The sequence below is a fragment of the Palaemon carinicauda genome, chromosome 16 (assembly GCF_036898095.1).
Source record: "Palaemon carinicauda isolate YSFRI2023 chromosome 16, ASM3689809v2, whole genome shotgun sequence".
NCBI lineage: Eukaryota > Metazoa > Arthropoda > Malacostraca > Decapoda > Palaemonidae > Palaemon > Palaemon carinicauda.
In genome coordinates this window covers 15,644,671-15,671,618 of record NC_090740.1, presented here as the reverse complement: position 1 = coordinate 15,671,618, position 26,948 = coordinate 15,644,671, and the positions used below count along the sequence as shown (strand labels likewise).

General features: G+C 42.4%; 1 protein-coding gene across 1 annotated transcript in view; it reads left to right on the top strand.

Annotated features, from left to right (window-relative positions):
- Nucleotides 1–26,435, top strand: part of LOC137654933 (small ribosomal subunit protein bS21m-like) — a 27,083-nt gene extending 648 nt beyond the window's left edge. Inside the window, exons 2-3 of the mRNA XM_068388829.1 lie at nt 7,821–7,887; nt 26,228–26,435. Coding sequence (XP_068244930.1) covers nt 7,821–7,887; nt 26,228–26,344 — 184 coding nt within the window. The 3' untranslated portion in view covers nt 26,345–26,435. The remainder of the gene's footprint in view (nt 1–7,820; nt 7,888–26,227) is intronic.
- The last annotated feature ends 513 nt before the right edge of the window (nt 26,436–26,948 follow it).

Genomic DNA, 26,948 nt, shown 5'->3' with positions numbered 1-26,948 from the left:
CTAACGGCCCCCTGCGACACCCCCTGGCACTGCCGTATTCTAAGTTAAACGTAATAATACAGAAAGGTGGCTGCTATCATGCATACACCCAGATAATTCTATGCCAAATACACGAATCCCCTGTTTTTCTGGTTATATTTTTCATTACCAATTTTCCCAAAATTGAGTTTGATTAGTTTATTACAATAAATCATTACTATTACATTCGTTTATCTTTCTTAACCAGTAATCTCTGGGTAATAATAACCAAGGTATTCAAATTAGGCTGATATTTACTGTAGCAACATATTACTAATGAAGAAAATAAGAGGTGTTTTATATATATATATATATATATATATATATATATATATATATATATATATATATATATATATATATATATATATATATATATATAGATATAGGTACATTTGAAGTGTTCTGATGCAAATATTTGTTTGGAACTCATATTCATCAAATTTTAGTCGTTATAATATTCCAAAAGTTATGACTGAAAACCACATTTAAAAAGGTAAAAATCCCAAGAACATCACCTAACCTAACTGATGAGACATATCCTTACCTTCTTACTTTCGAAGGGGGGTCACAAACTGCCGTATTTTTACTTTACCCTAAGGCTAAGTCTCAAACTTGTGTTTGCTTCCCAACCGTCTTCACTTACACGAAATCATAATATTTTTTGAATGTGTTCCCCTTGAAGAAAATTGGTTTGATAAGTAATAAGAATGATTATGCCTGTCCCAATCAACTGTTGTACGTACACCCCAAGATATATTTAATCTCCTTACAAATAGGCCTATGATGTGAATCCCTATACAAAGGTTTTGCTGTTTTTTTTGTAAAGGCTTAATTCTATTAATACACTATCTTTGGTTTGAGGATACTGTAGTGTTCCATAAATTGCGTAAAAATTACAATTAAATGAATTCATTATTTCACCGCCGTGGTACAACCCCTATACCCCTCCATCCCTGCCTCGGTATTTTCATCAATAGTGAGTTTTATAATTTCCATGTTTTTAGTAGATTCTTCTGTTCAAAGAAAGTGTATGATAACATGTTTTTTCTTATGCTTCGTGTAATTTATCAAATTTTTTGTTGAAATATGTGAAAAATTACAAAATAATGCAGTTTGCATCCAAAAACCAGCTTTTGTCATTGACTTTGGTAGGTATTGTTATTAAATATAGACTTACCATCACAATACTTTATAATCTTTTTGTTCGTTAACATTATTTATCGACAAAACATAGGCCTATATCTAAGGGAGAGATTTAGGTGAGTAAATTAGTTTTGATTCTCATTACTTGGAAATTGTTTGAAAACAGTGATGTTATTTGGACAAAATACTTCCAACCAATCAGCTATTAGGAAACTTTCCCGAGCTAAAGGGGTAATCCTGCGAGTGAGATCAAATCTGCTTCATTTAATTAAAAAAATTGAGTGTAGGCCTATTTACTTATCTGACAGCTTATCTTAGGTCTCATGCTTTTTTTTTCTTTGTATTTTTTAGTCCTAGTTGAGTAACTATGGGGTCACAGTGGAGCATAACCCCTCCCCCCCCCCTCATAATGATACACAGATGTAAGTAATATGAGATGGCAGTATTTCAAGATTAGGACATACCTCTTTGGTTGAATGAAATGTTATTGAATTTCACTATTATATTTGTGAACCCACCTGTTTCTGCCAAGCCACAAACCTTCCCTGCTTTTACTATGAGTAAATTGTTGCACACTACAAAGGTATGCTACTTGTGTTTGAGTTTCTTGTACCCTTTGCATCTAAGAAATAAGGGAAAGTGGAATACAGGGGTATATTAGTGGGATTAAGTCAAACTACCAGTAGTGAACTGTAAGTGTTTCAGCTAGAATGGTGAAAATATTCATAGATTGGAAAATAAGTTATCCATTAAGATTTTGTTTATAATTAGTAACAATATTCTCAGGGTAATAGTTTAGGATGGGACTGGGGAGGCTTGTAGATCAGGCATCATGAACCTTCTAAGGGACAGAAAAAACGGAAGTTGTACTGTATCCCATTTTACTAAATCAAAAGGATGTGTGCTATCAACCTCACCTAACCTTGCTTACACCAGCGTATCATCACCAGGAAATGGTTGCTAATGTCACCATGCAGAACCTAAATCACAAAATAGTCGGCGGGTGTGTCCATCATTCTACAAACTAACCAAGGACTCTTATTTCAAAGTTGAAAATATGTTAAAATCTTAAGTTTTTATTTGTGTTTTGAACAAACTTGACCTTCACTTCTATCTCTAATATGATGTGAATTTAGTGGAGTCCAGGGGTCAGTTACCAATCCAGTGATGTAAGGTTAGGTTAGTGTATTATGCACCACTTTATTTCACCCTTTTTTCCAACCCTGGTTTCCCAATGGGATTACTCATTATTGATGAATATGAAATGGTTCTACTTCCTCTAAATTACTAATTTTTAATGTAATTGGTGGGAAAAATCATTTTAAAATAAAACCAAGGAAAATTTTATTTGTTTCAGCACCAAATACAAACCTTTCAGTTCTTTACTATGGAGATACCTTTCGGCAACGGCTTTAACTAGCCAAAAGATTTTTAGCAAGGTGTAATTACCCACCACTAGTTAGCCAGGGGTTAGCAGGGTGTAGGACCAACCAGCCGGCTCACACACTCTGTAGCCAAAACAAGCCACTTTGACTTGATGTCGTTTCTGCTCGTTCAACCTCCTTTGGAGGACGAACAAGTAGAACAGTGATCATTGACAAGACTGCCCCTAGGTGTAGACACCATTGCTTCTAGCGAAGCAGTGGCGCCCTCCTCTGGGGAAGTTTTCTCTTGTTGCTGCTTGTGACAACTCCTGCCTTCATTGAGGTCTACCCTTTTAACAAATGGTTTTCGAGAGTGCAGTACTACAGTTAGAGTAGAGGCACAGTGGGAGCACTCATGGGCTCCACAGGAGTTGACCAATGTCTTCTCCTCTGAGGCTCTGGAGTTAATGCACCGATTGAGTTCTCGTGCCCTTAGCTGCAGCTCTCTTTGTTTTTGCAAACGTTCGTTCCTGCAGCTCCGGCATAGGAACGAGACCAGTTGTAGACTGGTTTCCCTTGAATTTTTTCCAGTCGGGGTGATCACTTCGGGGTAAACCCAGAAACTAGCTTCTGCTATGTTTCATAGGCAGCACTGAATGCCAACCTTCAACTTTAGCTTACTCAGCTCGTTAACGGGAATCAGAGTGGGCTGCCGGAGATTCCCATCCAGATGTTTGGCAACTCATCTGTCCACAGGAGAGATACCTTCCACCAGCTCATGTTAAGCAGCCTTCCCACTTGCAGACCTTAATCTCATAGAGAGGTCATGCACAGTGTTACGCACCCATCCACGGAGCACTAGCGAGGTGGTTTGGTGAGCTCTTCTGCCTGACGAAGATCTGTGAGCAACCCAGGATGCTCCCACCTTAGCTCTACACTAGTTATTTTTATAGGGACGAATTAACGTTGCCTCGCAAGCTTTGTCAGCACCCGCTAATGTTTTTATCGCTAATGCTCACCTCTCAAACAATGAATGGGTAAGATCTTACTTGCCAACCTTTGGGTACCTGGCAAATATTTGGGTTCTTTACATGCTTAGGCTAATAACCCTTACATGTGAGACTAATCATTGTTGCCCTGAGAGAGAGTCCACCCGACACTTATCATTAGCTGGATGACATGAGCTGTTTTCGTTGCGCATGCACTTTCGACCTTAGGACTTTGAGGCCTCATCAGGGAGGTAGAAACCTGGACTGTAATAGAGTCTCGTAAGACAAAACCCTCAGGGCTTACAGTATTGTCACAAATGTGGATGCCTGCTGACAGATTGCAGCCACCGCATGCCACAATGAGTCTCATTAGATACTGTATAGTCCTGCCGGGATTTTGCCGCAAATATGGATGCTTTCTGACTGCTTGTGGTCGTCTCATCCCACAGTTGTTCAGAAAACAGCAAATCTCGAAAAATATAATCCTTCTGGATTTTATTTTGGACTTCTCTCTCTCAAAGGTCTGATCACTTTGCTGGCTGCCTGTACGGTACTTTACGTTGGCGAACAAACATGATAACAATGCTACAGCTAATCGGCGATCAATTCCTTTCTGTTATAATATTGCCCTTCATCGCGCACACATTTTTCCTGCAAGCAACTCATCAAGATCTATGAGGATGCTCATACGCGGAAATATGTTCACAATGCTCAGGATCGTTTTGAATAACTGGAGTCGGAGAAGTTATGATTGCACACAACTGCATAGGAGCAAGCAAACTATTACTGTCAAGAAATGCAGTTCGATTCGCCAGTTGCATTATGTGTTACTCTCATGGTCAGTTGCACACCTGTGAGAGATAGCAAGGACTACATATCATCATACATTTGGAACTTATTGTTCTAATAAATCATTAGATCTCTTCCTAATTTGATGGTTTTATAGTATTCCTTTGGAAGAGTCAGGTTATTCATAACCATCCTACTCTTCTGTAATGAATCAGAGGTAATTTGCTCTCAAGTAAACTTCTCCTTCCTTCCAGTCAGATCCTCTTTTACTTCTCCGGACTGCTTGTCTAAGCATTAAAAACTCTTAAACTCCGAAACTTTGCTCAAGCGAATTCAGTGCCACATAAACCTAAAAATGAGGGAAGCCTTTCTAATCCTTAAGCAATTTCATCAGCTCCTTCCAGGACACACCATGGTGTTGATGAGCGATACCACGGTAATGACTTACAAAACAAGCAAGGAGGTACTTTTTCAGAGTCCCTCAGCCTACTAGCGGTAGAGATAAGATGGACGGAAAACAGCTCGGTACTCTTATCTGCCCACTTCATCCTGGGCAAGAGGAATATTTTGGCAGACATTCTGAGCAGAAAGACTTGGATAGTCTGAGTAATCTTTGAAACATCAGATACCTAACAAAGTCTTGACCTTGTGGGGTTTGCCTATGTTAGACCTGTTCACGGCATTTGTCAACCGGAAGCTTCCTATGTACTGCTCGCCAGTACTAGATCTCCATGCCTTCTAGTAGGACACCTTCCTACAACAGTAGGACAACAGTGACATTCTCCCCTCCCCCTTTCGGCATAGTAAGGAGACTTCTGAACAAGGTAAGGACATTGCAGGATCTCTCGATAACTGTAATAGCTCCGATGTGGCAACATGCAGAGTGATTCCCGGACCTTTAAATCTGCTCACAGAGGTATTGATGGAGTTCCTTCCACTTCCCAATTTACTCACACAATCAGACATAAAGATACTCCACAGAGCAGTAGCTTCGCAATGGCTTCATGCCTGTAGGTTGTCCAGCAACTCCTCGGTGAGAGGCTTTTCACTACCAGTTGTGAAGTGAATGTCAGGGTACATCCGGGAGTCATCTTCCGCCATCAATCAGGTGAAGTCTGCTATCTTTTGTGGTTGGCGTCATGGAAGGGGTATACTGTAGTTCCGCTCAGTGCCACTGTTCCAGTGATAGCGGACTTTTTCTTGTACTTCAGGGAGGAAAAACTCTGCTCGGTCTCCCCCATAGATTGAGAGGAATTAACATTTCCTCCTCGACGGCATTGTCTCTCAAAGCTTCAAGCTCACTTGCCCTCAGTCAGAAGTCAGACCTCCTCCTTGGAACGTAGTTTGTGTACTGTACTATGAGCCGTAAGAGGAGCACCATACTAGCTGCTTCGTCAGTTATCAGACCGTGACTTAAGCCTTAAGACGGTTTTCCTTTTAGCCCTGGTCTCTGTGAAGAGAGTCGGTGAGCTACATAGTCTATCCTACAATGTCGCCCATTTACCATTTAAGGGGATGGAGGCCAGGTGACACTGAAGTTCTTCTCAGAGTTTCTAGCTAAGATTCAAAATCCATCAGTAGCAGATTCTAGATTTGGGTCCCTCCTGATTGAGAGTCTCCATTCTGTCACTGATAATCCAAATCAACTATTACTATGCCCTGTGAGGGCACTGAGGAAGTATCTGAAGCAAACCACAAGAGTTTGCCTTAGGTTAACAGACTGTTTGTCAGTACAGGCAGAGCCAAGAGGAGGATCAACAGGAACACAATCTCTGCCTGTATTTGACAGGTGATTGAACAACCCCTACACTCTGACTCCACTCCTCTTGACCATGGACCCAGAGCTCACAACGTCAGGGGTGTTAGCTCATCCCTGGAGTTCAAGAACTACTACTCTGTGACACAGGTATTATAGGCAGGTGTTTGGAAATGCCAAACAACCTTCACGGCCCATTAAATGCAAGACGTAGCCCTCAGGAACCTGGATACCTTTTCTAGAGGTCCTGTGGTGGCTGCACAAAATGTGGTCGGAAACACCTCAGCTCCCTTGCAGGACAAGTAGCTGTCGGTTGAGGGCAGATGTTCCCCTGTAGTAATACTAGAATGAATGTGTGAATGACTGGCCTCTTCGCTTTTCATTCTCCCTTCTCTTGGGGTTTCAGCTCAGTCCCTTCTGTAACCTAATATACAGTATATGCATATATATTTATTAAGACCCAGATCTTCGTGCGAGGTGAAGTTGGGTAATGTCTAGGTTAAGTGCAGAGCATAGCTCCAAGATTGCCCTTACTTAGTCAAGTCACAATGCTTAGTTCACGTACCATTGCATGGATTGCTTTGGCCGTTATCTCTCACAAATTCTGAGAGTTACTGAAGTGACATTGTGTCTCTAGGAAGCTCGTGCGAAGCACAGAGTGGTACCGCTGGACAGGAGCCAGCTATTTAGTTTAGGACCTCCATATACTAATGGTGAGTCTCCACTGTTAGAGTGAGATGGTTTGTACATAATTCTGGAACAAATGACAAATTTGGAAATAATTTGTATTTTTCCTAATTATACAATCCGTGAACTCTTTACACATACTTGTCTCACCATCGCCTATCCCCTGAGAAGTCCTGCCTGCAATTCAAAAGTGACGCATGTTAAAGGTGTCTGGTTTCAGTTCCAGTTCCGTCAGAATAGATGCTCACCAGAACGTCAGCCAGGCAATTCCAACCCCCCCCCCACCTGTGGTGCTCTACCACTAGCAGTGGCCTCCCCAGTAAACAGCTTGAACTCACGGTCCCGGGCGGGGATCGATCTGCTGCCATGCAAATGCTAGGCAAACACGTTACCACTGTATTAGTGTGGGCGAGAGCAGGGTGGCCAGTCTACCCCCTGCTTGCTAACTAGCAGTGTTACACCTCACTAAAAAGGGTTTTGGCTAGTTTCAGCAGTCACTGAAATAATCCCCACTGAAAAGAGCTCAAGGCTTGTGTAGTTAGGAATGATACAAATTATTTCCATATTTGTCATATTGCACACCAAACTACCTTCTGACATGTAGATAACAAACCACAATACCACCATTAATTGTTCATATTAACTGTGGTACTGTATAATACACGCTGCTTGCTATCATAATACATGGGTAAAAGTATTGAACAAGCAGTTAGAAGGATTATGTTTCAGACTAGTTCTTTGTATAGCTGCTTGCTTTTTGTATTTGGGAAGGAAGTACCACAAGTTACAGCACTGGGATACTGTTTAGTAGATCTTTATTATGTTTGTGGTTCCTTATAGTACTTTGATATTTTAAGTTTGTTGTTGTCTGTAATCTTGAAAAGTGCAATGTTGATTTCAATGACACTTTTGTATCCAAAGTAGGCCTATAACACTTGAAGAATTTATAACAATTGTGAATGGATTTTAGATAATCTTTTCATTATGAAAATAATAACATGATTCTGCTGTTGTAGCTGTAAATACAGTGTGGAATTTCAATGAATTCTATAATTGGTTTTATCTTTTCAGAATCATGGGAAAGGAAGGTCTTCTTGAGCAGTATAGATTAACTCAACGTTATGAAAAGCCTCACAAGGTAAGGTATTTTTAATTTTGCCCAAATTGAAATTAAAAAAAGAAATTTACTTACAAGTGAAGGTTGAAACATGGGACTTACTTATTTGATTATTAAATACTAGCGGAACCTGTGTAAATTACACAAAATGATATTTTCAATATTAAACTTACCCGATAATCATGTAGCTGTCAACTCCGTTGCCCGACAGAATTCTACGGGAGGGATACGCCAGCTATCACTATACTAGAAGGGGGTGTACTCACCAGCGCCACCTGTGGCCAGGTACTGCAGTACTTGTTGTTGACACCACCTCACTTTTTCCTCTGTCGTGCTTCCGGCAAGACGTTCTGGGATACGCTTATGATTTTGAAGTATTGTTCACGGCTTTTGGTGAAGTATTTCTTCAAGATTTCAGCTTTCGCTATACTGGAGACCTTTATAATTAGCTTAGATAGCTCTTATTTGGTTTTTGATTAATGGTTAACGATCTTTTTGCTTGATTTGGAATCCCCCTTGACTAACTCTTTGATTCAAGATGTCTGACCTTTCACAAGCCCCACCCCATAGACGATGTAGGTCTTGTAATAGGCGTGTTCCGAAGGCCTCGGTTGATCCTCACACCGCTTGTTCTGACTGTAGGGAAAGACCCTGTCAGTTGGAAGATCGATGTGAGGAATGCGCCGGACTTTCGGAACTTGAATTTGTGCGATTCCTAAAATATTCAACTAAGTTAGAGAGAGAGAGGGTTAGGAGGAGTTCTTCGCGCTCTTCACTTTTTTCCTCACCACACGATCCTCAACCTTTTCCTCCCCCTGTAGTGGCTACCCCCGAACCTTCTATTTGTGCTCAACCTGATATGTCCGTTGTTTTGCGTGCCATTCAGGCTTTAGGAGACAAAGTGGAATCGGTGGTTAGTGACCATAAGTCTCTTATGGCAGAAGTCAAAGAACTTAAGGTCAAAAGTGCAGTGGGAGGTGATAGTGCCAGTGTTGTGCCAAGTACTAGTGTCAGTGCGGTGCCAAGTGCTAGTGTCAGTGTCAGTGTGGTGCGTGAGGGTACTTCTGTGCGTGCCAGTCGTCCTCCCAGTCCGGGACCTCTTGCAAGCTCCCAAGCCCAGGGGAGAAGCAATGTCGAAGGGCAAAAGGGTTCGGCAGGCCTTGATCGGCGCACAGAAGTATCCTCGGTGGTTGCGGGCGTGTCTAACAGAGACCGTCACTCCCACCCGCAGACGATTGAGCCCATCTTTTACTCGTCTGCAGAAGAAGTGTCAGGGAGGAAACGCTGGACTCAGGTCTCAAGACCTCTCAAACGCAAATTCCAGACCTCAAGAGCTCTACAACCTGGTTGCAGTCATTGGCTTAGCTCTGACTCTCCGCTGTCATCAGGTGACTGCACACCTCCTAAGAGAGGTAAGGTGTTGCCGCAACAGACCTCATCTTCTGTTCAGGCTTTACCTCAGCAGACCTTAGCGTCTGTCGACCCCAAGATGACTTTGTTGCAGTCCATGCAGTCACAGCTTGCGGTCTTAATGCGCGAGTGTCAGGCTGAGAAGGTTACACCTCCTCCTGCGATCGCTCCGCCTCGCCGCAGTCCAGTCTGCCAGGCGTACGATGTTGAGGTTCCTCAGGATACCTTACCGCGTACTGAGTTGCCAGTTACCAGCGGTGTGCAGCAACCTCCGCCTTCCTTAAGGCAACCTCAGCAATGGGAGCAGGAGTCTTACGCCTTACTTCCTCCGCTTCCGCTTGCAGTTCCACCAGCGAGGCAACAATCTCTTGAGGTACGACAACCTCTTCCATCCATGAGGCAGCCACCTCAGCACTCGCTGCAGCCACCTCAACCCTCCTCAAGGCGAGAGCCTCAACTCCTTAGGCTAGCACCTCAGGAACCTCAACTCGCGAGACAAGAACTGCGTTCTGCGCAGCCGCTACCTCAACTCTCGCAGCTCACACCTCAGGAACCTCAACTCGTTCCTCAGGAACCTGCTACTGCGCATCCGCCACCCTTACAGCAAGCGCAACTCTTGAGGCAAGACACTCATGCTAGGAGTCAGCCACCTCAACCCATGCGCCTACCTTCCTCTACTCTTCTTGACCAGTCTTTGCAGCCTGAACCTCAGGTTTTTACTCAGCAACAGGGACTTGAGGATGAAACCACAGGCGTTGATGCACCCGCTTGTTCAGACTCTGCTGTTCAGCATACCACTGTTCCATTGCCTTTCACTTCGCTACACTCTGGTGATGAGGTTTCTGATGAGGAAGCTGCGCACCTGGACCCCTCATCAGACGTGGAAGAACCCAAGTCTTCTCCTTTATCCATTGACTTTCGTAAGGTCCTGGCTCTTTTCAGAGAGGTATACCCAGACCATTTTATTTCTGCTACCCCTCGCTCTCCTCCATCTGAGTTTTCGCTGGGCATGCAACCTGCTAAGTCAACTTATACTAAGCTCGTCTTTGCTAGGTCATCTAAGAGAGCTTTAAGGATATTAGGGGAGTGGTTGCAGTCTAAGCAGCAGCTAGGGAAGACTTCCTTTATGTTCCCACCTACTAAGCTCACTTCTAAGGCGGGTGTATGGTATGCCACAGGAGAGGAACCAGGCTTGGGAGTCCCTGCCTCTGCCCAGGCTGACTTCTCGAGTTTGGTCGACTCTCCTCGTAGATCAGCAATGAGGCGCTCTAAAGTTTGCTGGACCTTCTCCGATTTAGACCACTTCCTAAAGGGTGTTTTCCGTGCCTTTGAGATGTTCAATTTCCTAGACTGGTGCCTGGGGGCCCTGAGCAAGAAGACCTCCCCTGCGGACAAGGACTCGGCCATGCTTTTAATGTCCTGCATGGATAAAGCTATTCGGGATGGATCTGGCGAGCTTGCTTCAATGTTTGTGTCAGGAGTTCTTAAGAAAAGGGAGCAACTTTGCTCTTTTCTTTCTTCTAGCATCACACCTTGTCAAAGGTCCCAACTCCTTTTTGCTCCGCTGTCTAAGTTCTTGTTCCCCGAAGAGCTTATCAAGGATTTGTCTGCGGCCCTGATCCAAAAAGACACTCATGATCTTGTGGCCTCTTCAGCTCGTAAGGCTAAGGTTACGCCTTCAGTTCCCAGGACCTACCGCACCCCAGTGGCTGATACTCCTGCTACAAGGTTTATTCCGCCCTTTCGTGGCAGAGCCCCCAGCCGAGGAAGCACCCGTCCAGACTCTTCCAGGAGCAGGTCTAGGAAAGGTCCCAAGACTTCTAAAGGCAAACACTGACTCTCCTCCTCTCCAGACAGCAGTAGGAGCCAGACTCAAGACCTTCTGGCAAGCTTGGGAAAGAAGAGGTGCAGACGCCCAGTCTGTCAGGTGGCTGAGGGAGGGTTACAGGATACCATTCTGCTACAAACCCCCTTTGACCACTTCTCCCATCAACCTCTCTCCCAACTACAAGGAAAAGGACAAGAGGCTAGCGTTACACCAGGAGGTGTCGCTCTTGTTACAGAAGAAGGCAGTGGTTATAGTCCGGGACCATCAATCCCCGGGCTTCTACAACCGTCTCTTTCTGGTGGCCAAGAAGACAGGAGGTTGGAGACCGGTGCTGGACGTCAGCGCGCTCAATGCTTATGTCACCAAGCAGACGTTCACTATGGAGACGACGAAGTCGGTCCTAGCAGCGGTCAGGCAGGAGGACTGGATGGTCTCGTTGGGTCTGAAAGACGCATACTTTCACGTTCCTATTCATCCAGACTCCCAACCTTTCCTGAGATTCGTTTTTGGAAAGGTTGTGTACCAATTCCAAGCCCTGTGTTTTGGCCTAAGCACAGCTCCTATGGTGTTTACGCTTCTGATGAGGAATATTGCAAAATTCCTCCACTTATCGAACATCAGAGCCTCCCTTTATTTAGACGACTGGCTGTTGAGAGCCCCCACGAGTCGTCGCTGTCTGGAGAGTCTCAAATGGACTTTAGACTTGACCAAGGAACTGGGTCTATTAGTCAACTTGGAAAAGTCCCAGCTCATTCCCTCTCAATCCATTGTTTACCTGGGAATGGAGATTCGGAGTCGGGATTTTCGGGCTTTTCCATCGGCCCCAAGAATAAGCCAAGCCCTAGAATGCATTCTGAGCATGCTGAAGAGGAACAGTTGCTCGGTGAGACAGTGGATGAGCCTAACAGGGACCCTGTCATCGTTAGCCCTGTTTGTCGAGTTAGGGAGACTCCACCTCCGCCCTCTTCAATTCCATCTAGCAGCTCATTGGGACAAGGATTTGACGCTCGAAGCAGTCTCTATACCTGTCACCAAAGAGATGAAGACCACTCTCTTGTGGTGGAAGACCAACCTCCTTCGCAAGGAGGGCCTATCGTTAGCGATTCAGACCCCCAATCTTCATCTCTTCTCGGATGCATCAGACTCGGGCTGGGGCGCGACCCTGAACGGACAGGAATGCTCGGGAACTTGGAACAGGGAACAGGAAACACTCCACATCAACTGCAAAGAGCTGCTGGCAGTTCATTTGGCCCTAATGAACTTCAAGTCCCTCCTGCTAGGCAAGGTGGTGGAGGTGAACTCAGACAACACCACAGCCTTAGCTTACATCTCCAAGCAGGGAGGGACCCATTCGAGGAACCTGTACGAGATAGCAAGGGACCTCCTCATTTGGTCAAGAAGTCTAAACCTCACTCTAGTAACGATTTTCATTCAGGGCAGCATGAACGTCTCAGCAGATCGCCTAAGCAGAAAAGATCAAGTCATCCCCACGGAATGGATCCTTCACAAGAGCGTGTGCAACAGACTTTGGACCTTGTGGGGTCAACCTACGATAGATCTGTTTGCCACCTCCATGACCAAGAGGCTTCCTTTGTACTGTTCCCCAGTTCCAGACCCAGCAGCAGTTCATGTGGATGCTTTTCTGCTGAATTGGTCCCATCTCGACCTTTACGCATTCCCTCCGTTCAAGATCATCAACAGGGTCATTCAGAAGTTCGTCTCGCACGAAGGGACACGGCTGACGCTGGTTGCTCCCCTTTGGCCTGCAAGAGAATGGTTCACAGAGGTACTTCTATGGCTGGTCGACGTTCCCAGGACTCTCCCTCTAAGAGTGGACCTTCTACGTCAACCTCATGTAGACAAGGTACACCCAAACCTCCACTCTCTTCGTCTGACTGCCTTCAGACTGTCGAAAGATTCGCTAGAGCTAGAGGCTTTTCGAAGGAGGCAGCCAGAGCGATTGCCAGAGCAAGGAGGGTATCCACTCGTAGAGTCTACCAATCCAAGTGGGAAGTCTTCCGAAGCTGGTGTAGAGCCAATGCAGTTTCCTCTACCAATACCTCTGTAACCCAAATAGCTGACTTCCTATTACATCTAAGGAATGAGAGATCCCTTTCGGCTCCTACGATTAAAGGGTACAGAAGTATGTTGGCCTCAGTTCTCCGCCACAGAGGTTTGGACCTTTCTTCCAACAAGGACCTTCAAGACATTCTCAAGTCTTTCGAGACTTCTAAGGAACGTCGGTTATCCACTCCAGGCTGGAATCTAGACGTAGTCTTAAGGTTCCTTATGTCTCCTAGGTTCGAACCTCTCCAGTCAGCTTCCTTCAAGGACCTTACCCTCAAGACTCTTTTCCTCGTCTGCCTTGCAACAGCTAAAAGAGTTAGTGAGGTTCACGCCTTCAGCAAGAACATTGGGTTCACATCCGAATCTGCAACATGTTCTTTACAGCTCGGATTTTTAGCTAAGAATGAACTTCCTTCACGTCCTTGGCCTAGATCGTTTGAAATCCCTAGCCTTTCCAACATGGTGGGTAACGAGCTAGAAAGAGTTCTTTGCCCTGTCAGAGCTCTGAAATATTATCTTAATAGGTCAAAACCTATACGAGGACAGTCAGAAGCCTTATGGTGTGCAATCAAGAAACCTTCGATGCCCATGTCCAAAAACGGAGTTTCGTATTACTTAAGGCTTCTGATTAGAGAAGCCCATTCTCTCATGAAGGATGAAGACCTTGCTTTGCTGAAGGTAAGGACCCACGAAGTGAGAGCCGTAGCCACTTCGATGGCCTTTAATAAGAACCGTTCTCTGCAGAGCATTATGGATGCAACTTATTGGAGGAGCAAGTCAGTGTTTGCATCGTTTTATCTTAAAGATGTCCAGTCTCTTTACGAGAACTGCTACACCCTGGGACCATTCGTAGCAGCGAGTGCAGTAGTAGGTGAGGGCTCAGCCACTACATTCCCTTAATCCCATAACCTTTTTAACCTTTCTCTTGAATATTTTTATTGTTGTTTTTGGGTTGTTACGGTAGGCTAAGAAGCCTTCCGCATCCTTTTTGATTTGGCGGGTGGTCAATTTGTTCTTGAGAAGCGCCTAGGTTAAAGGTTGTGTAGAGGTCCTTTAGTATGGGTTGCAGCCCTGTATACTTTAGCACCTTTGAGTTGATTCAGCCTTCCAAGAGGAACGCTGCGCTCAGTAAGGAAGACGATCTTATTAAAGGCAGAGTAACGGTTCAAGTCGACTTCCTTACCAGGTACTTATTATTTCATTGTTATTGTGGATAACTGATTATATGAAATATGGGATACTTAGCTATCCTTTAGTCTTGTACACTGGTTTTTCACCCACCCCCCTGGGTGTGAATCAGCTACATGATTATCGGGTAAGTTTAATATTGAAAAATGTTATTTTCATTAGTAAAATAAATTTTTGAATATACTTACCCGATAATCATGATTTAATTGACCCACCCTTCCTCCCCATAGAGAACCAGTGGACCGAGGAAAAAGTGAGGTGGTGTCAACAACAAGTACTGCAGTACCTGGCCACAGGTGGCGCTGTTGAGTACACCCCCTTCTAGTATAGTGATAGCTGGCGTATCCCTCCCGTAGAATTCTGTCGGGCAACGGAGTTGACAGCTACATGATTATCGGGTAAGTATATTCAAAAATTTATTTTACTAATGAAAATAACATTTTTCAATACTATTATCTTGTTCCTAACCTATACATGTTTGAATAAAATGTCCCGAGATTAATTTTGTAATCTAGGTTTGGAAATTGATAGAACTCATTTTTTCTGTCTAATATTTAAAAAAAGTCCGGTGCTAAAGACAAAATTGGGAAAACTATATAAAATATGCTTTGGTTAAATAATCAAAGTCTAATGTGAATTTGTAAAGTATACCATGAAATTATTTCTGTTTTCTTTAAAGCTTGAGTTGTAAGAGTATAGCATAAAATTATTTCCGTTTTCTTTGAAGCTTGAGTTTGTAAGAGTATAGCATGAAATTATTTCCGTTTTCTTTAAAGTGTGACACAAAATAAATAACGCACACGCTATCATATTAATATATAGATTAGGTGAGCAAACTACAACCAGATGGCATTATTGACTTGCATTGGAAATTTATGTATCTAGAGACATTGTTTTGTTGGTCAGTATGCTTCAGATTTTAATGTAACCTAAGTGGATGACTGAACTTGAATGAGTTTTGCTGGCATGTTTATTTGACAGTAGTGAATGAAGTTTTATCTGTATCTTTGATAAGATTAACTTGCTTCTTTATCATAATCTTGTTAGCATAATCAACACATTGATTCATGGTAATAATTTTGTCTATACATATTTTCGGAAATGATTAGGGCAGTTTCATCTTCCTACTGGTAAGGTACGCTTCCTTCTGGGTGCCTCTTATGTACAGTAGATAGTTGCCACAGCATTCCTGGTCTTTTCCTAAGATTCAGTATCCAGTTTCACACTTAGCTAATCCTTTCTTACTTGACTAAGCACTAAAAAGATTGGTTTTTGTAGAAGAACATTTTTCAATAACTATATATGTATTATTGAAAAAATTGTATTTTAAATATTTAACGTAGCCGGTGAATATATAATAGCTGCAACTCTGTTGCTCAACAGACAAAAAACAGTAAAAACTCGCCAGCGATCGCTATACAGGTTGCGGGTGTGCCCACCAGCGCCAACTGTCGGCCAGATACCACTCTCTCGATGTAAACAAAGACTCAATTTCTTCTCTGTCGACGTGTCGATCGTACTTTACTCGCTGTTGAACCTGGAGTTTTTTCACATCATATTTGGTGAAGTACTGTACTTTAATTTGGTTTGAGCTTTCGCAGTACAGGTGTTTTTCTTCAAATAAATCCTTGAACTCTTTTTTTTGGATCGGATTAATTGTTGATGACTTAGATCGTTTTTTGGAATTTTCCCTTGACTAATTCAAAATGGCTGACCTTTCACAAGTTCCCAAGTTCAGAAAATGTAATGCTAGGGACTGTCATAGGCGTCTTCCAAAGGCTTCTCTCGACCCTCACACTGTTTGTTCCAATTGTCGGGGTAAAACCTGTCAATTGGAAGATCGGTGTGAGGAATGCGTGGGCCTTTCGGAATTCGATTTTATCGAATTTGAGAAATATACACGCAGACTAGAGAGAGAGAGGGTAAGGAGAAGTTCTTCTAGGTCGGTAGATTTTTCCTCTCCACATGCCCCTGAACCTAATCCTTCCCCTGTAGTGGTTGTTCCTAACCCCCCTCCTAGCACTCAGGAACCGTCGATGGCAGACATGATGCGTGCTATTCATGCCTTGGGGGAGAGAGTTGAGGCCCTAGCAAGTGACCGGAATCAACTCATGGCGGACGTAAAGGAACTAAAGTGCCAAAGTGCCGTGGCGGAAAGTGTTAAAGTGCCTAGTGTTTCTCAAAGTGTTGTGAACAGTGTTGCGCTTGAGGGTTCGTCTGTTCGTGCCTGTCGTCCTCCTAGTCCGGGACCTCTTGCAAGCTCCCAAGCCCAGGGGAGAAGCAATGTCGTACGACTCATGGGTTCGAGAGGCCTTGATCAGCGAACAGACGTTCCCTCTATGGTATCAGGCGTATCTCCCCAAGATCGCCCCTACCAACGTAAGACGAGAGAGCCCATTTTTACCTCGTCGTCCGAAGGTGTTTCTCGTAGGAAACCTTGGACCAAGGTCTCCAGACCTTTGAAACGTAAGTCGGTCCCTTCAGGACAAGTCCAACGTCCCGGTTGTAGCCACTGGGACAGTTCGGACCCGTTGCCGTCATCGGATGACTGCTCGCCGCCTAAGAGAGGCAAAGTTGTGCCGCCTCAGTCGCTCACCCCGTCTGTTGCCGCACCTGCTTCCGTAGACCCTAAATGGGTGTTGCTGCAGGACATGCAGTCCAAGCTTGCGTCCTTGATGGAGGACTTCAATGCGGAGAAGGTTGCCGCTGAACCTTCTGACTAACAACCATCCAAGCGGTCTGTTGTGTGTCCGGTTGACGTTGAGGTAGCTTTCTCGTGTCAACCAGTTGGGGTAGTACCTCCACCGATGCGACCCAGTGTGGGTTTCCAGCCGCACGTTGACGTTAGGCAACGCACGGAGGTGGTTGTTGACGTTCAGGACGTTCATCAACCATTAGAGGTGACTTGTTTTGACGCGGTGCGTCAACCTCCGCAACCCGGTATGGTGTTGACTGCACAACCCAGACGGTCTAAACAGTCTCGGGTGGACGCTGTGCGTCCTCGCGCACCTATGGTTGTTGACAGTTCCCAGACTGTTCAGCAGTTCCATGACGCTGCGTCCGGCTCCGTCACGCATGCACCAGTGCGACCGGACTCGGCGAGTCAAACGTTGCCCACTCCTTTGCCGTTTTCTCATCAGTTATCGGATGAGGAACTGTCAGATGAGGACGTTGCTGAACCACAAGAGGATCAACCTTCAGAACTTGATGAGCCTAAGGCAGCTCAACCATCCTTAGACTTTAGAAAAGTCATGGCTGTGTTTAAGGAGTTGTTCCCTGACCACTTTGTTTCTGTGGCTCCTCGTTTGCCGCCGTCAGAGTTTGTATTAGGCGTTCCTGCTTCCGTGCCTGCCTTTACTAAACTCGTTCTCTCTCGCTCATCCAAGAGAGCTTTGCGGCTGTTGGGCGACTGGTTAGAGACCAAGAAGAGTTTAGGGAAGACAGCATTTGCCTTCCCCCCATCTAAACTCTCGTCTAGATCGAGCGTCTGGTATGCCACGGGAGAAGTTCTCGGCTTGGGAGTTCTTGCCTCTGCCCAGGGCGACTTCTCAAGTCTTGTAGACTCTCCCCGCCGCCTTGCCATGAGACGCTCGAAGATTTGTTGGTCACCATCGGACCTGGACCACCTTCTTAAAGGTATATTTAGGGCTTTCGAAGTCTTTAACTTCCTAGACTGGTGTTTAGGAGCCCTGAGTAGGAAAATCTCTTCTGCGGACAAGGATGTTTCCTTACTTATTATGTCCTGCATGGACAAGGCCGTCCGTGATGGGCCCAACGAACTTGCCGCTTCATTCACGTCCGGAGTCCTGAAGAAACCAGAGTCTCTATGTTCTTTCCTGTCTGCTGGAGTGACGCCATGCCAAAGATCTGAGCTACTCTTTGCGCCCTTGTCCAAGTGCCTATTTCCTGAAGTCTTGATTAAGGAAATTGCCTTGTCTTTAGTACAGAAGGACACCCACGATCTAGTTGCGTCCTCGGCTCGCAAAGCTCCCCCTTTGCCTACATTGTCTGCTAGACCGAGGATAGACACTCCAGCGTCTCGATTTATCCCGCCCTTTCGTGGCAGAGCCTCCAGCAGGGGAGGTGCTCGTGCCGAAGGGAAGCGAGGGAAGAGGAAAGGATCCAAGTCCTCTAAGGGCAGAGTCTGACTGCCCGTAACTTCAGACAGCAGTAGGAGCCAGACTCAAGAACTTCTGGCAAGCCTGGGAGAAGAGAGGCGCAGATCAACAATCTGTGAGGTTGCTCAGAGAGGGGTACAAAATCCCTTTTGTACGCAAACCCCCTCTAGCGACGTTCCCCATCGATCTCTCTCCCAGGTACAGAGAGGAAGAAAAGAGACAAGCCCTGAAACTGGAAGCATCTCTTTTGCTAGAGAAGGGAGCGGTGGTCAAAGTCTCGGACCTTCAATCACCGGGGTTTTACAACCGTCTCTTCCTAGTATCAAAGAAGACAGGAGGTTGGAGACCGGTGCTAGACGTCAGTGCTCTGAATGTCTTAGTCACAAAGACGAAGTTTTCCATGGAGACCACAAAGTCAGTCTTAGCAGCGGTCAGAAGGGAAGACTGGATGGTCTCTCTAGACCTAAGGGACGCCTACTTCCACATCCCCATTCACTCAGACTCCCAACCCTTTCTGAGATTCGTCTTCGAAGATGTGGTTTACCAGTTTCGGGCCCTGTGCTTTGGCCTAAGCACAGCTCCTCTCGTGTTTACGAGGCTGATGAGGAATGTGGCGAAATTCCTCCACTTATCGGACATCCGAGCCTCCCTTTATTTGGACGACTGGCTTCTCAGAGCCTCTTCCAGTCGTCGCTGTCTGAAGGATCTCAATTGGACTCTAGATCTGACCAAGGAATTGGGACTCCTAGTCAATTTGGAAAAGTCGCAGCTGGTCCCATCCCAAACTATTCTGTATTTAGGGATGGAGATTCACAGTCAAGCTTTTCGGGCTTTTCCGTCGGCCCCCAGAATAGATCAAGCCCTGCTCTCCATCCAGAAGATGCTGAAGAAAGAACGCTGCTCAGTCAGGCTGTGGATGAGTCTGGTAGGGACGCTGTCATCCCTGGAGCAATTTGTATCACTAGGAAGACTACACCTCCGTCCTCTTCAATTCCATCTGGCTTTTCACTGGAAAAAGGACAAGACGCTAGAGGCGGTCTCGATCCCGATTTCCGAAAAGATAAAGTCTTGTCTGACTTGGTGGAAGGACAATATCAGTCTAAGAGAGGGTCTTCCCCTGGCAGTTCAGATACCCAACCACGTTCTCTTCTCGGACGCATCGGACTTGGGCTGGGGCGCGACGCTGGACGGTCGGGAATGCTCAGGTCTGTGGAACTCGAGTCAGAGGAGCATGCATATCAACTGCAAGGAGCTTTTGGCGGTTCATCTGGCCTTGAGAAGCTTCGAGTATCTCCTTCGAGGCAAAGTGGTGGAAGTAAACTCGGACAACACCACGGCCTTGGTGTACATCTCCAAACAGGGAGGTACCCACTCACTGACGTTGTACGAGATCGCAAGGGACCTGCTCATCTGGTCAAAAGATCGAGGCATCTCCCTAGTAACGAGGTTCATCCAGGGCGACTTGAACGTCCTAGCAGATTGTCTCAGTCGGAAAGGTCAGGTAATTCCAACCAAATGGACCCTCCACAAGGATGTGTGCAAGAGACTTTGGGCGCCTTGGGGTCAACCCACCATAGATCTCTTTGCAACCTCGCTGACCAAGAGCCTTCCAATCTATTGCTCTCCAGTCCCGGACCCAGCAGCAATACATATAGATGCCTTCCTCCTAGATTGGTCACATCTGGATCTTTACGCATTCCCACCATTCAAGATTGTCAACAAGGTACTGCAGAAGTTCGCCTCTCACGAAGGGACAAGGTTGACGTTAGTTGCTCCCCTCTGGCCCGCGAGAGAATGGTTCACCGAGGTACTTCGATGGTTAGTAGACGTTCCCAGAAGTCTTCCTCTAAGAGTAGACCTTCTACGTCAGCCACACGTAAAGAAGGTACTCCAAAGCCTCCACGCTCTTCGTCTGACTGCCTTCAGACTATCGAAAGACTCTCGAGAGCTAGAGGCTTTTCGAAGGAGGCAGCCAGTGCGATTGCTAGAGCAGGGAGAGCGTCTACCATTAGCGTCTACCAATCGAAGTGGGAAGTCTTCCGAGACTGGTGCAAGTCAGTTTCTGTATCCTCGACCAGTACCTCTGTAGCCCAAATAGCTGATTTTCTCTTATACCTGAGAAAAGGACGATCCCTTTCAGCTCCCACTATCAAGGGCTACAGAAGCATGTTGGCATCGGTCTTCCGGCATAGAGGCTTAGATCTTTCCAACAATAAAGATCTGCAAGACCTCCTTAAGTCTTTTGAGACCACTAAGGAGCGTCGTTTGGCTACTCCTGGGTGGAATTTAGACGTGGTCCTAAGATTCCTCATGTCAGACAGGTTTGAGCCTTTACAGTCAGCCTCCCTGAAAGATCTCACTCTTAAGACTCTTTTCCTGGTATGCTTAGCCTCGGCTAAAAGAGTCAGTGAGATTCATGCCTTCAGCAAGAACATCGGATTTTCGTCAGAAAAAGCTACTTGTTCTCTGCAACTTGGTTTTCTAGCCAAAAATGAGCTACCTTCTCGTCCTTGGCCTAAATCTTTCGATATTCCCAGCTTATCGGAGATCGTAGGCAATGAACTAGAAAGAGTCTTATGCCCTGTTAGAGCTCTTAAGTTCTACTTAGCTCGTACTAAACCTTTACGAGGCCAATCTGAAGCTTTATGGTGTTCGGTTAAGAAACCATCTTTGCCTATGTCAAAGAATGCTTTATCCTATTTTATCAGATTGTTAATACGAGAAGCTCATTCACACCTGAGTGAGGAAGACCGAGCTTTGCTTAAGGTTAAGACGCACGAGGTTAGAGCTGTAGCAACTTCCGTGGCCTTTAAGCAAAATAGATCTCTGCAAAGTATAATGGACGCAACCTATTGGAGAAGCAAGTCAGTGTTCGCGTCATTTTACTTGAAAGATGTCCAGTCTCTTTACGAGAACTGCTACACACTGGGACCATTCGTAGCAGCGAGTGCAGTAATGGGTGAGGGCTCAACCACTACAATTCCCTAATTCCATATCCTTTTAATCTGTCTCTTGAAATGTTTTAATGTTGTTTTTATGGGTTGTCCGGAAGGCTAAGAAGCCTTTCGCATCCTGGTTGATTTGGCGGGTGGTCAAAGTCATTTCTTGAGAGCGCCCAGATTAGGGGTTTGATGAGGTCCTGTTGTATGGGTTGCAGCCCTTGATACTTCAGCTCCTGGGGGTCTGTCAGCATCCTAAGAGGATCGCGGGGCTCCGTAAGGAAGACGTACTTACAAGGTACTTACAAGGCAGAGTAATCGTCTAAGTCGACTTCCTTACCAGGTACCTATTTATTTTGGTTTTGTTATATTGATAACTGTCAAAATGAAATAAAAAACTCTTAGCTTATACGATGTAAACATATTTAACTGGTCTCTACCCACCTCCCTGGGTGTGAATCAGCTATTATATATTCACCGGCTAAGTTATATATTTAAAAATGATATTTTAATTATAAAATAAATTTTTTAATATACTTACCCGGTGAATATATAAATTAAACGACCCTCCCTTCCTCCCCAATAGAGACGCAGTGGGATGAGAAGAAATTGAGTCTTTGTTTACATCGAGAGAGTGGTATCTGGCCGACAGTTGGCGCTGGTGGGCACACCCGCAACCTGTATAGCGATCGCTGGCGAGTTTTTACTGTTTTTTGTCTGTCGAGCAACAGAGTTGCAGCTATTATATATTCACCGGGTAAGTATATTCAAAAATTTATTTTATAATTAAAATATCATTTTGAAAAATATCTATTGTAAAATACGAATTGTGTTCAGCTCTGCTAAATAAAATAAATTTTTAGTACAACAGTGGAGTTAATTCCACATAGTCAGAAATAAAGGTCAATACATTTTTTAAATTTGAGTCATTAACTTTAACAAGGTTATTCATTTTGGTTTGGCTGTGGTATTTAATTTCCACAAAAGATTTATTTCAATGCTATTGTTCTTCACTGGGCTATTTTCCCTGTTGGAGCCCTTAGGCTTATAGCATCCTGCTTTTCCAATTAGGGTTGTAGCTTTGCAAGTAATAATAATAATAATAATGAAAATAAAATGTTTGTATAGAGATGTGTTAAATATTTCATGTTATACTTTTAAAGATATTGCTTCAAAGTAAAGTCAATTTTTTTTTTAACAAATTAGAAATTGATATAATTGTCATAAACTTGAAATAGCATACTTTGTTTGAATGAAAATTATTTACTCTTATGATAAATTAAGAATAATTACATTCTCGCAACTTTAACTGAGAGAGAGAGAGAGAGAGAGAGAGAGAGAGAGAGAGAGAGAGAGAGAGAGAGAGAGAGAGAGAGAGTACTGAACTGAATTATGATTTAGAGACTTGATGATTTTTATTTGTAATATCTTTTTGGTATGGGTAATATATGAATTGAGCACTAAACTGTTTAGCTGATGTAGGTGATAAACTTATTGTGTGTTTCTTTCATTACACCTTCATTATTTTCTTCACTATATATATGTATATATATATATATATATATATATATATATATATATATATATATATATATATATATATATATATATATATATATATATATATATATATATATATAAATATATACATATAAATATATACATATAAATATATACATATATATATATATATATATATATATATATATATATATATATATATATATATATATATATAATATATATATTTATATATATATATATGTATATATATTTATATACATATATATATATATATATATATATATATATATATATATATATATATATATATATATATATATATATATATATATATATTTATATACACGCATATATATATATGTATATATATATACACACACACAAATATATATATATATATATATATATATATATATATATATATATATATATATATATATATATATATATATATATATATATATATATATGAGTGTATGTATGTGTGTGTAGCTTTTAAGAAATAATAATCTCCTTTTGAGTTTCCATATTGTATCCTGCATGCTTAAAGCTGGTTGGGAAATGATAAAAACTATGGTCATTACCCATAGACATCCTAGATTGAAAAACTGATAAAAAGGGAAATAAATCATATATTATTTTCAGAAGAAATGTATGTAAGTGTACAAATCTCTCTCTCTCTCTCTCTCTCTCTCTCTCTCTCTCTCTCTCTCTCTCTCTCTCTCTCTCTTATATAACATTACCGCAAGGTGTGACCAAAGTATGCTAATTGTAGGGTACTTATTAGAATTTCAGATGAGGTTGTTTGAAGGACGATATTTTTTTTTCTTTTTTTTTACTCGAAGCTTGTTACTACGCATGTAGTATAAACATTAGTTAGTCTTCTTAACATTATATTATAACTTTTTATCACCAAATTGTTTACAAAGATATGATTTTCTTTTAATATAGCATCCTTATTTTCATTTAGAGCTACATGTACCATATGTTTTTACAAATATCATAGTACAATTGCATAGCCTGTGCTTTTTTATCTTAAAATTATTGCTAGATAATTAGAAAACTGGTTAGTTAATGCTTTATTAATGTTTATTAGATTTTTTCTACAATTTGTTTTTTGGCACAAGCTCATCGAAAAATTTGACTATGAAAACACACACACACACACTCTCTCTCTCTCTCTCTCTCTCCTCTCTCTCTCTCTCTCTCTCTCTCTCTCTCTCTCTCTCTCTCTCTCTCTCTCTCTCTCATAATAACTATTACTTTTTCAGTCATATCTTTGCAACACTTTGTGTTCTTAAATCACATCAAGTTCACTCTCTCTCTCTCTCTCTCTCTCTCTCTCTCTCTCTCTCTCTCTCTCTCTCTCTCTCTCTCTCTCTCTCTCCTGATGGTGTTCCTTTGCTGTTTTTTTCAACTGAAATCATGATAAATATTACTTTTTCTGTCATATCTCTTTGCAACACTTTGTGTTCTGAACTCACATCAAGTTCTCTCTCTCTCTCTCTCTCTCTCTCTCTCTCTCTCTCTCTCCTCTCTCTCTCTCTCTCTCTCTCTCATATATATATGTCATCATCACCATCCATTACTAGTCCACTGCAGAAAACTCCTGACATGACCTTTTACACCCGTCGGTTTATGGTCCTCCTTTGCCAGTCCACTCCTGCAAAGTTGAGTTCATCAATCCATCGTCTTCTATTCCTAGCCCTGTGTCGTTTTCAATCTCTAGGGACCCATTCGTTAATCTTAATATGCATCAATAGTCTATCATTCTCATTATATGTCCTGCTCATGCCCATTTTTTTTTTTTTCATGTTAAAATATCCTATATTTTAGTTGTTTCTCGTACCCATGTTGCGCTTTTTCTGTCTCATAGTATTATTCCCATCATTATTTTTTCCTTAGTTCTTTGAGTTGAAACTAGCGTATATTCTAAGGCCTTAGTGAGGCTCCAAGTTTCTGATGCATAAGTTAATATTGGTAAGACCATCTGATTAATTACTTTATTTTTTAGAGTGTCATTTTACCATACATAATCTCATTTTGTTTATCAAAATCTTTCCATTCCATACTTATCCTTCTTTTAATTTTGGTCTCATGTCCTGGGGAAACACTGTCTGTCCTAAGTATGTATATTCATTAACAACCTCTAGAGTCTCATCCATAACTTTTATTTTTTATCTGCGTGAACATTTTGTTAGTTTTACTCATATTAATTTTCAGTCTACATTTCTGCATACTTTATTCAAATCTTCTATAATCTTTTGTAATTCCTTATATGATTCACTAAACACAACTACGTCGTCTGCAAATCTTAAGTTGTTAAGGTATTCCCCATTAATGTTAATTTCTACATTTTCCCAATCTAAATTCCTAAAAACTTCTAGGCATGCTGTGAATGATTTAATAGATGTTTGGGTCTTCCTGTCTAACTCCTTTCTCAATAGAATTTTTTCACCACCTTTTTGTAGTGTTGGGATTGCTGTACTTCCTGTATGGATATCTTCAAGTGTTGTGACATAAGATTAATCTATTCCTTGTTTTTGAAGTGCTTTCATTGCTGCTGATGTTTTGCCAGATTCAAAAGGTTTTGCATTGTCTCTAAATGCCCTACATATTGGTTTGTCATACTCTGGTAATTTTTCCATTAGCTGGTTAATTACATAGATATGGTCAGTTGTTGAATACCTGCCTCTAAAGCCTGCCTGCTCTGTTGGTTGATTAAAGTCTAGCTGTCTTTCTATTCTGCCTATGATAATCTTTGCAAATATTTTATTTTTTATTGAGCATAAACTTCTTGAGAAGTGATTTTGAAACTTATTCATGTTGTGAATAATGTAGAAGAAATTTGATTTCCCTGTGTAACTCTTATCTCAATTGGAATTCTCTCCCTGTCTTTATGCAGTACTTCCTGTATAGATATTCTTCAAGTGTTCTTGCATAAGATTCGTCTACTTGTCCTTGAAGGGATTTCATTACTGTTGAAGTTTTGAAAGAATCAAAACCTTCCTCATAGTCATGTCATACATAGCTAAATTCCATTAGCTGGTTAATTACATATATATGGTCAGTTGTTGAATACAGTACCCACTTCTATAGCGAGCCTGTTCCCTTGGTTGATTGAAGTCTAGTTGTCTTGCTATTAGGCTTAATATGATCTGAGTATATTTGAGAGTAAACTTATCGGGCGGTAATTTTTCATGTATATATATAATTTGTTATTCATGCATAGTTTTAGATTATTATATAGCAGGAAGTACTGGCTAATCTGATATTTATTTTCACAGACTCGACGACGTATCAACTTCCAAAAAGCCAAAGCCATTTATAATGAAGATATGGATAGAAAAATTCAGTTCGTATTGAAGAAGAATCGCCTTGACCCATGGGTAGGATGCTCTTGAGAAAAATCTGGAATAAATTACTGCTGCCGTGTTTGCAATATAGATATGTAGAATATTAATATGCTGTATTTTACAATAAAGATACAGACTAGTAAGTACATTTTCTTATCAGTATTACCCTGTATTTTATATCAATAATACAGTTATTTTGCATAAGCCTTTGACGGTTAATACTTTATGGGGTATGAAAAGCCAATTTACAGTAATCAAATTATATGGTAGTTATAGTCAGGTATATGGGCTAAAGAAATACTGTACTGTATCTGGCATTTGCTCTAAAGTTCTTCCTCTTTTTAGATCATCACCTTTCATAATTCCCTCCATCCCTCATATTATTTTAAGCACCCTTCATAGTTTTTGTCTTATGTTTCTATTATAATTCAAAGGGAGATGAACCCGTTTGCTCAAGGACAACATGAATGCTTATGTAAATGCATGGTGAAGAACTTCATCACTATATAAGTTTTGCAGAAATGAAGACTACAAAAAATATTATCAAAAACTTCATATTAATGACAGAAAATTTCCTGCCCACTCCTCTACTTTATTATTGATGTAGGACTGTGTGGGCCAACATTAAACCAGGTAAAGTATTTTTCTAATC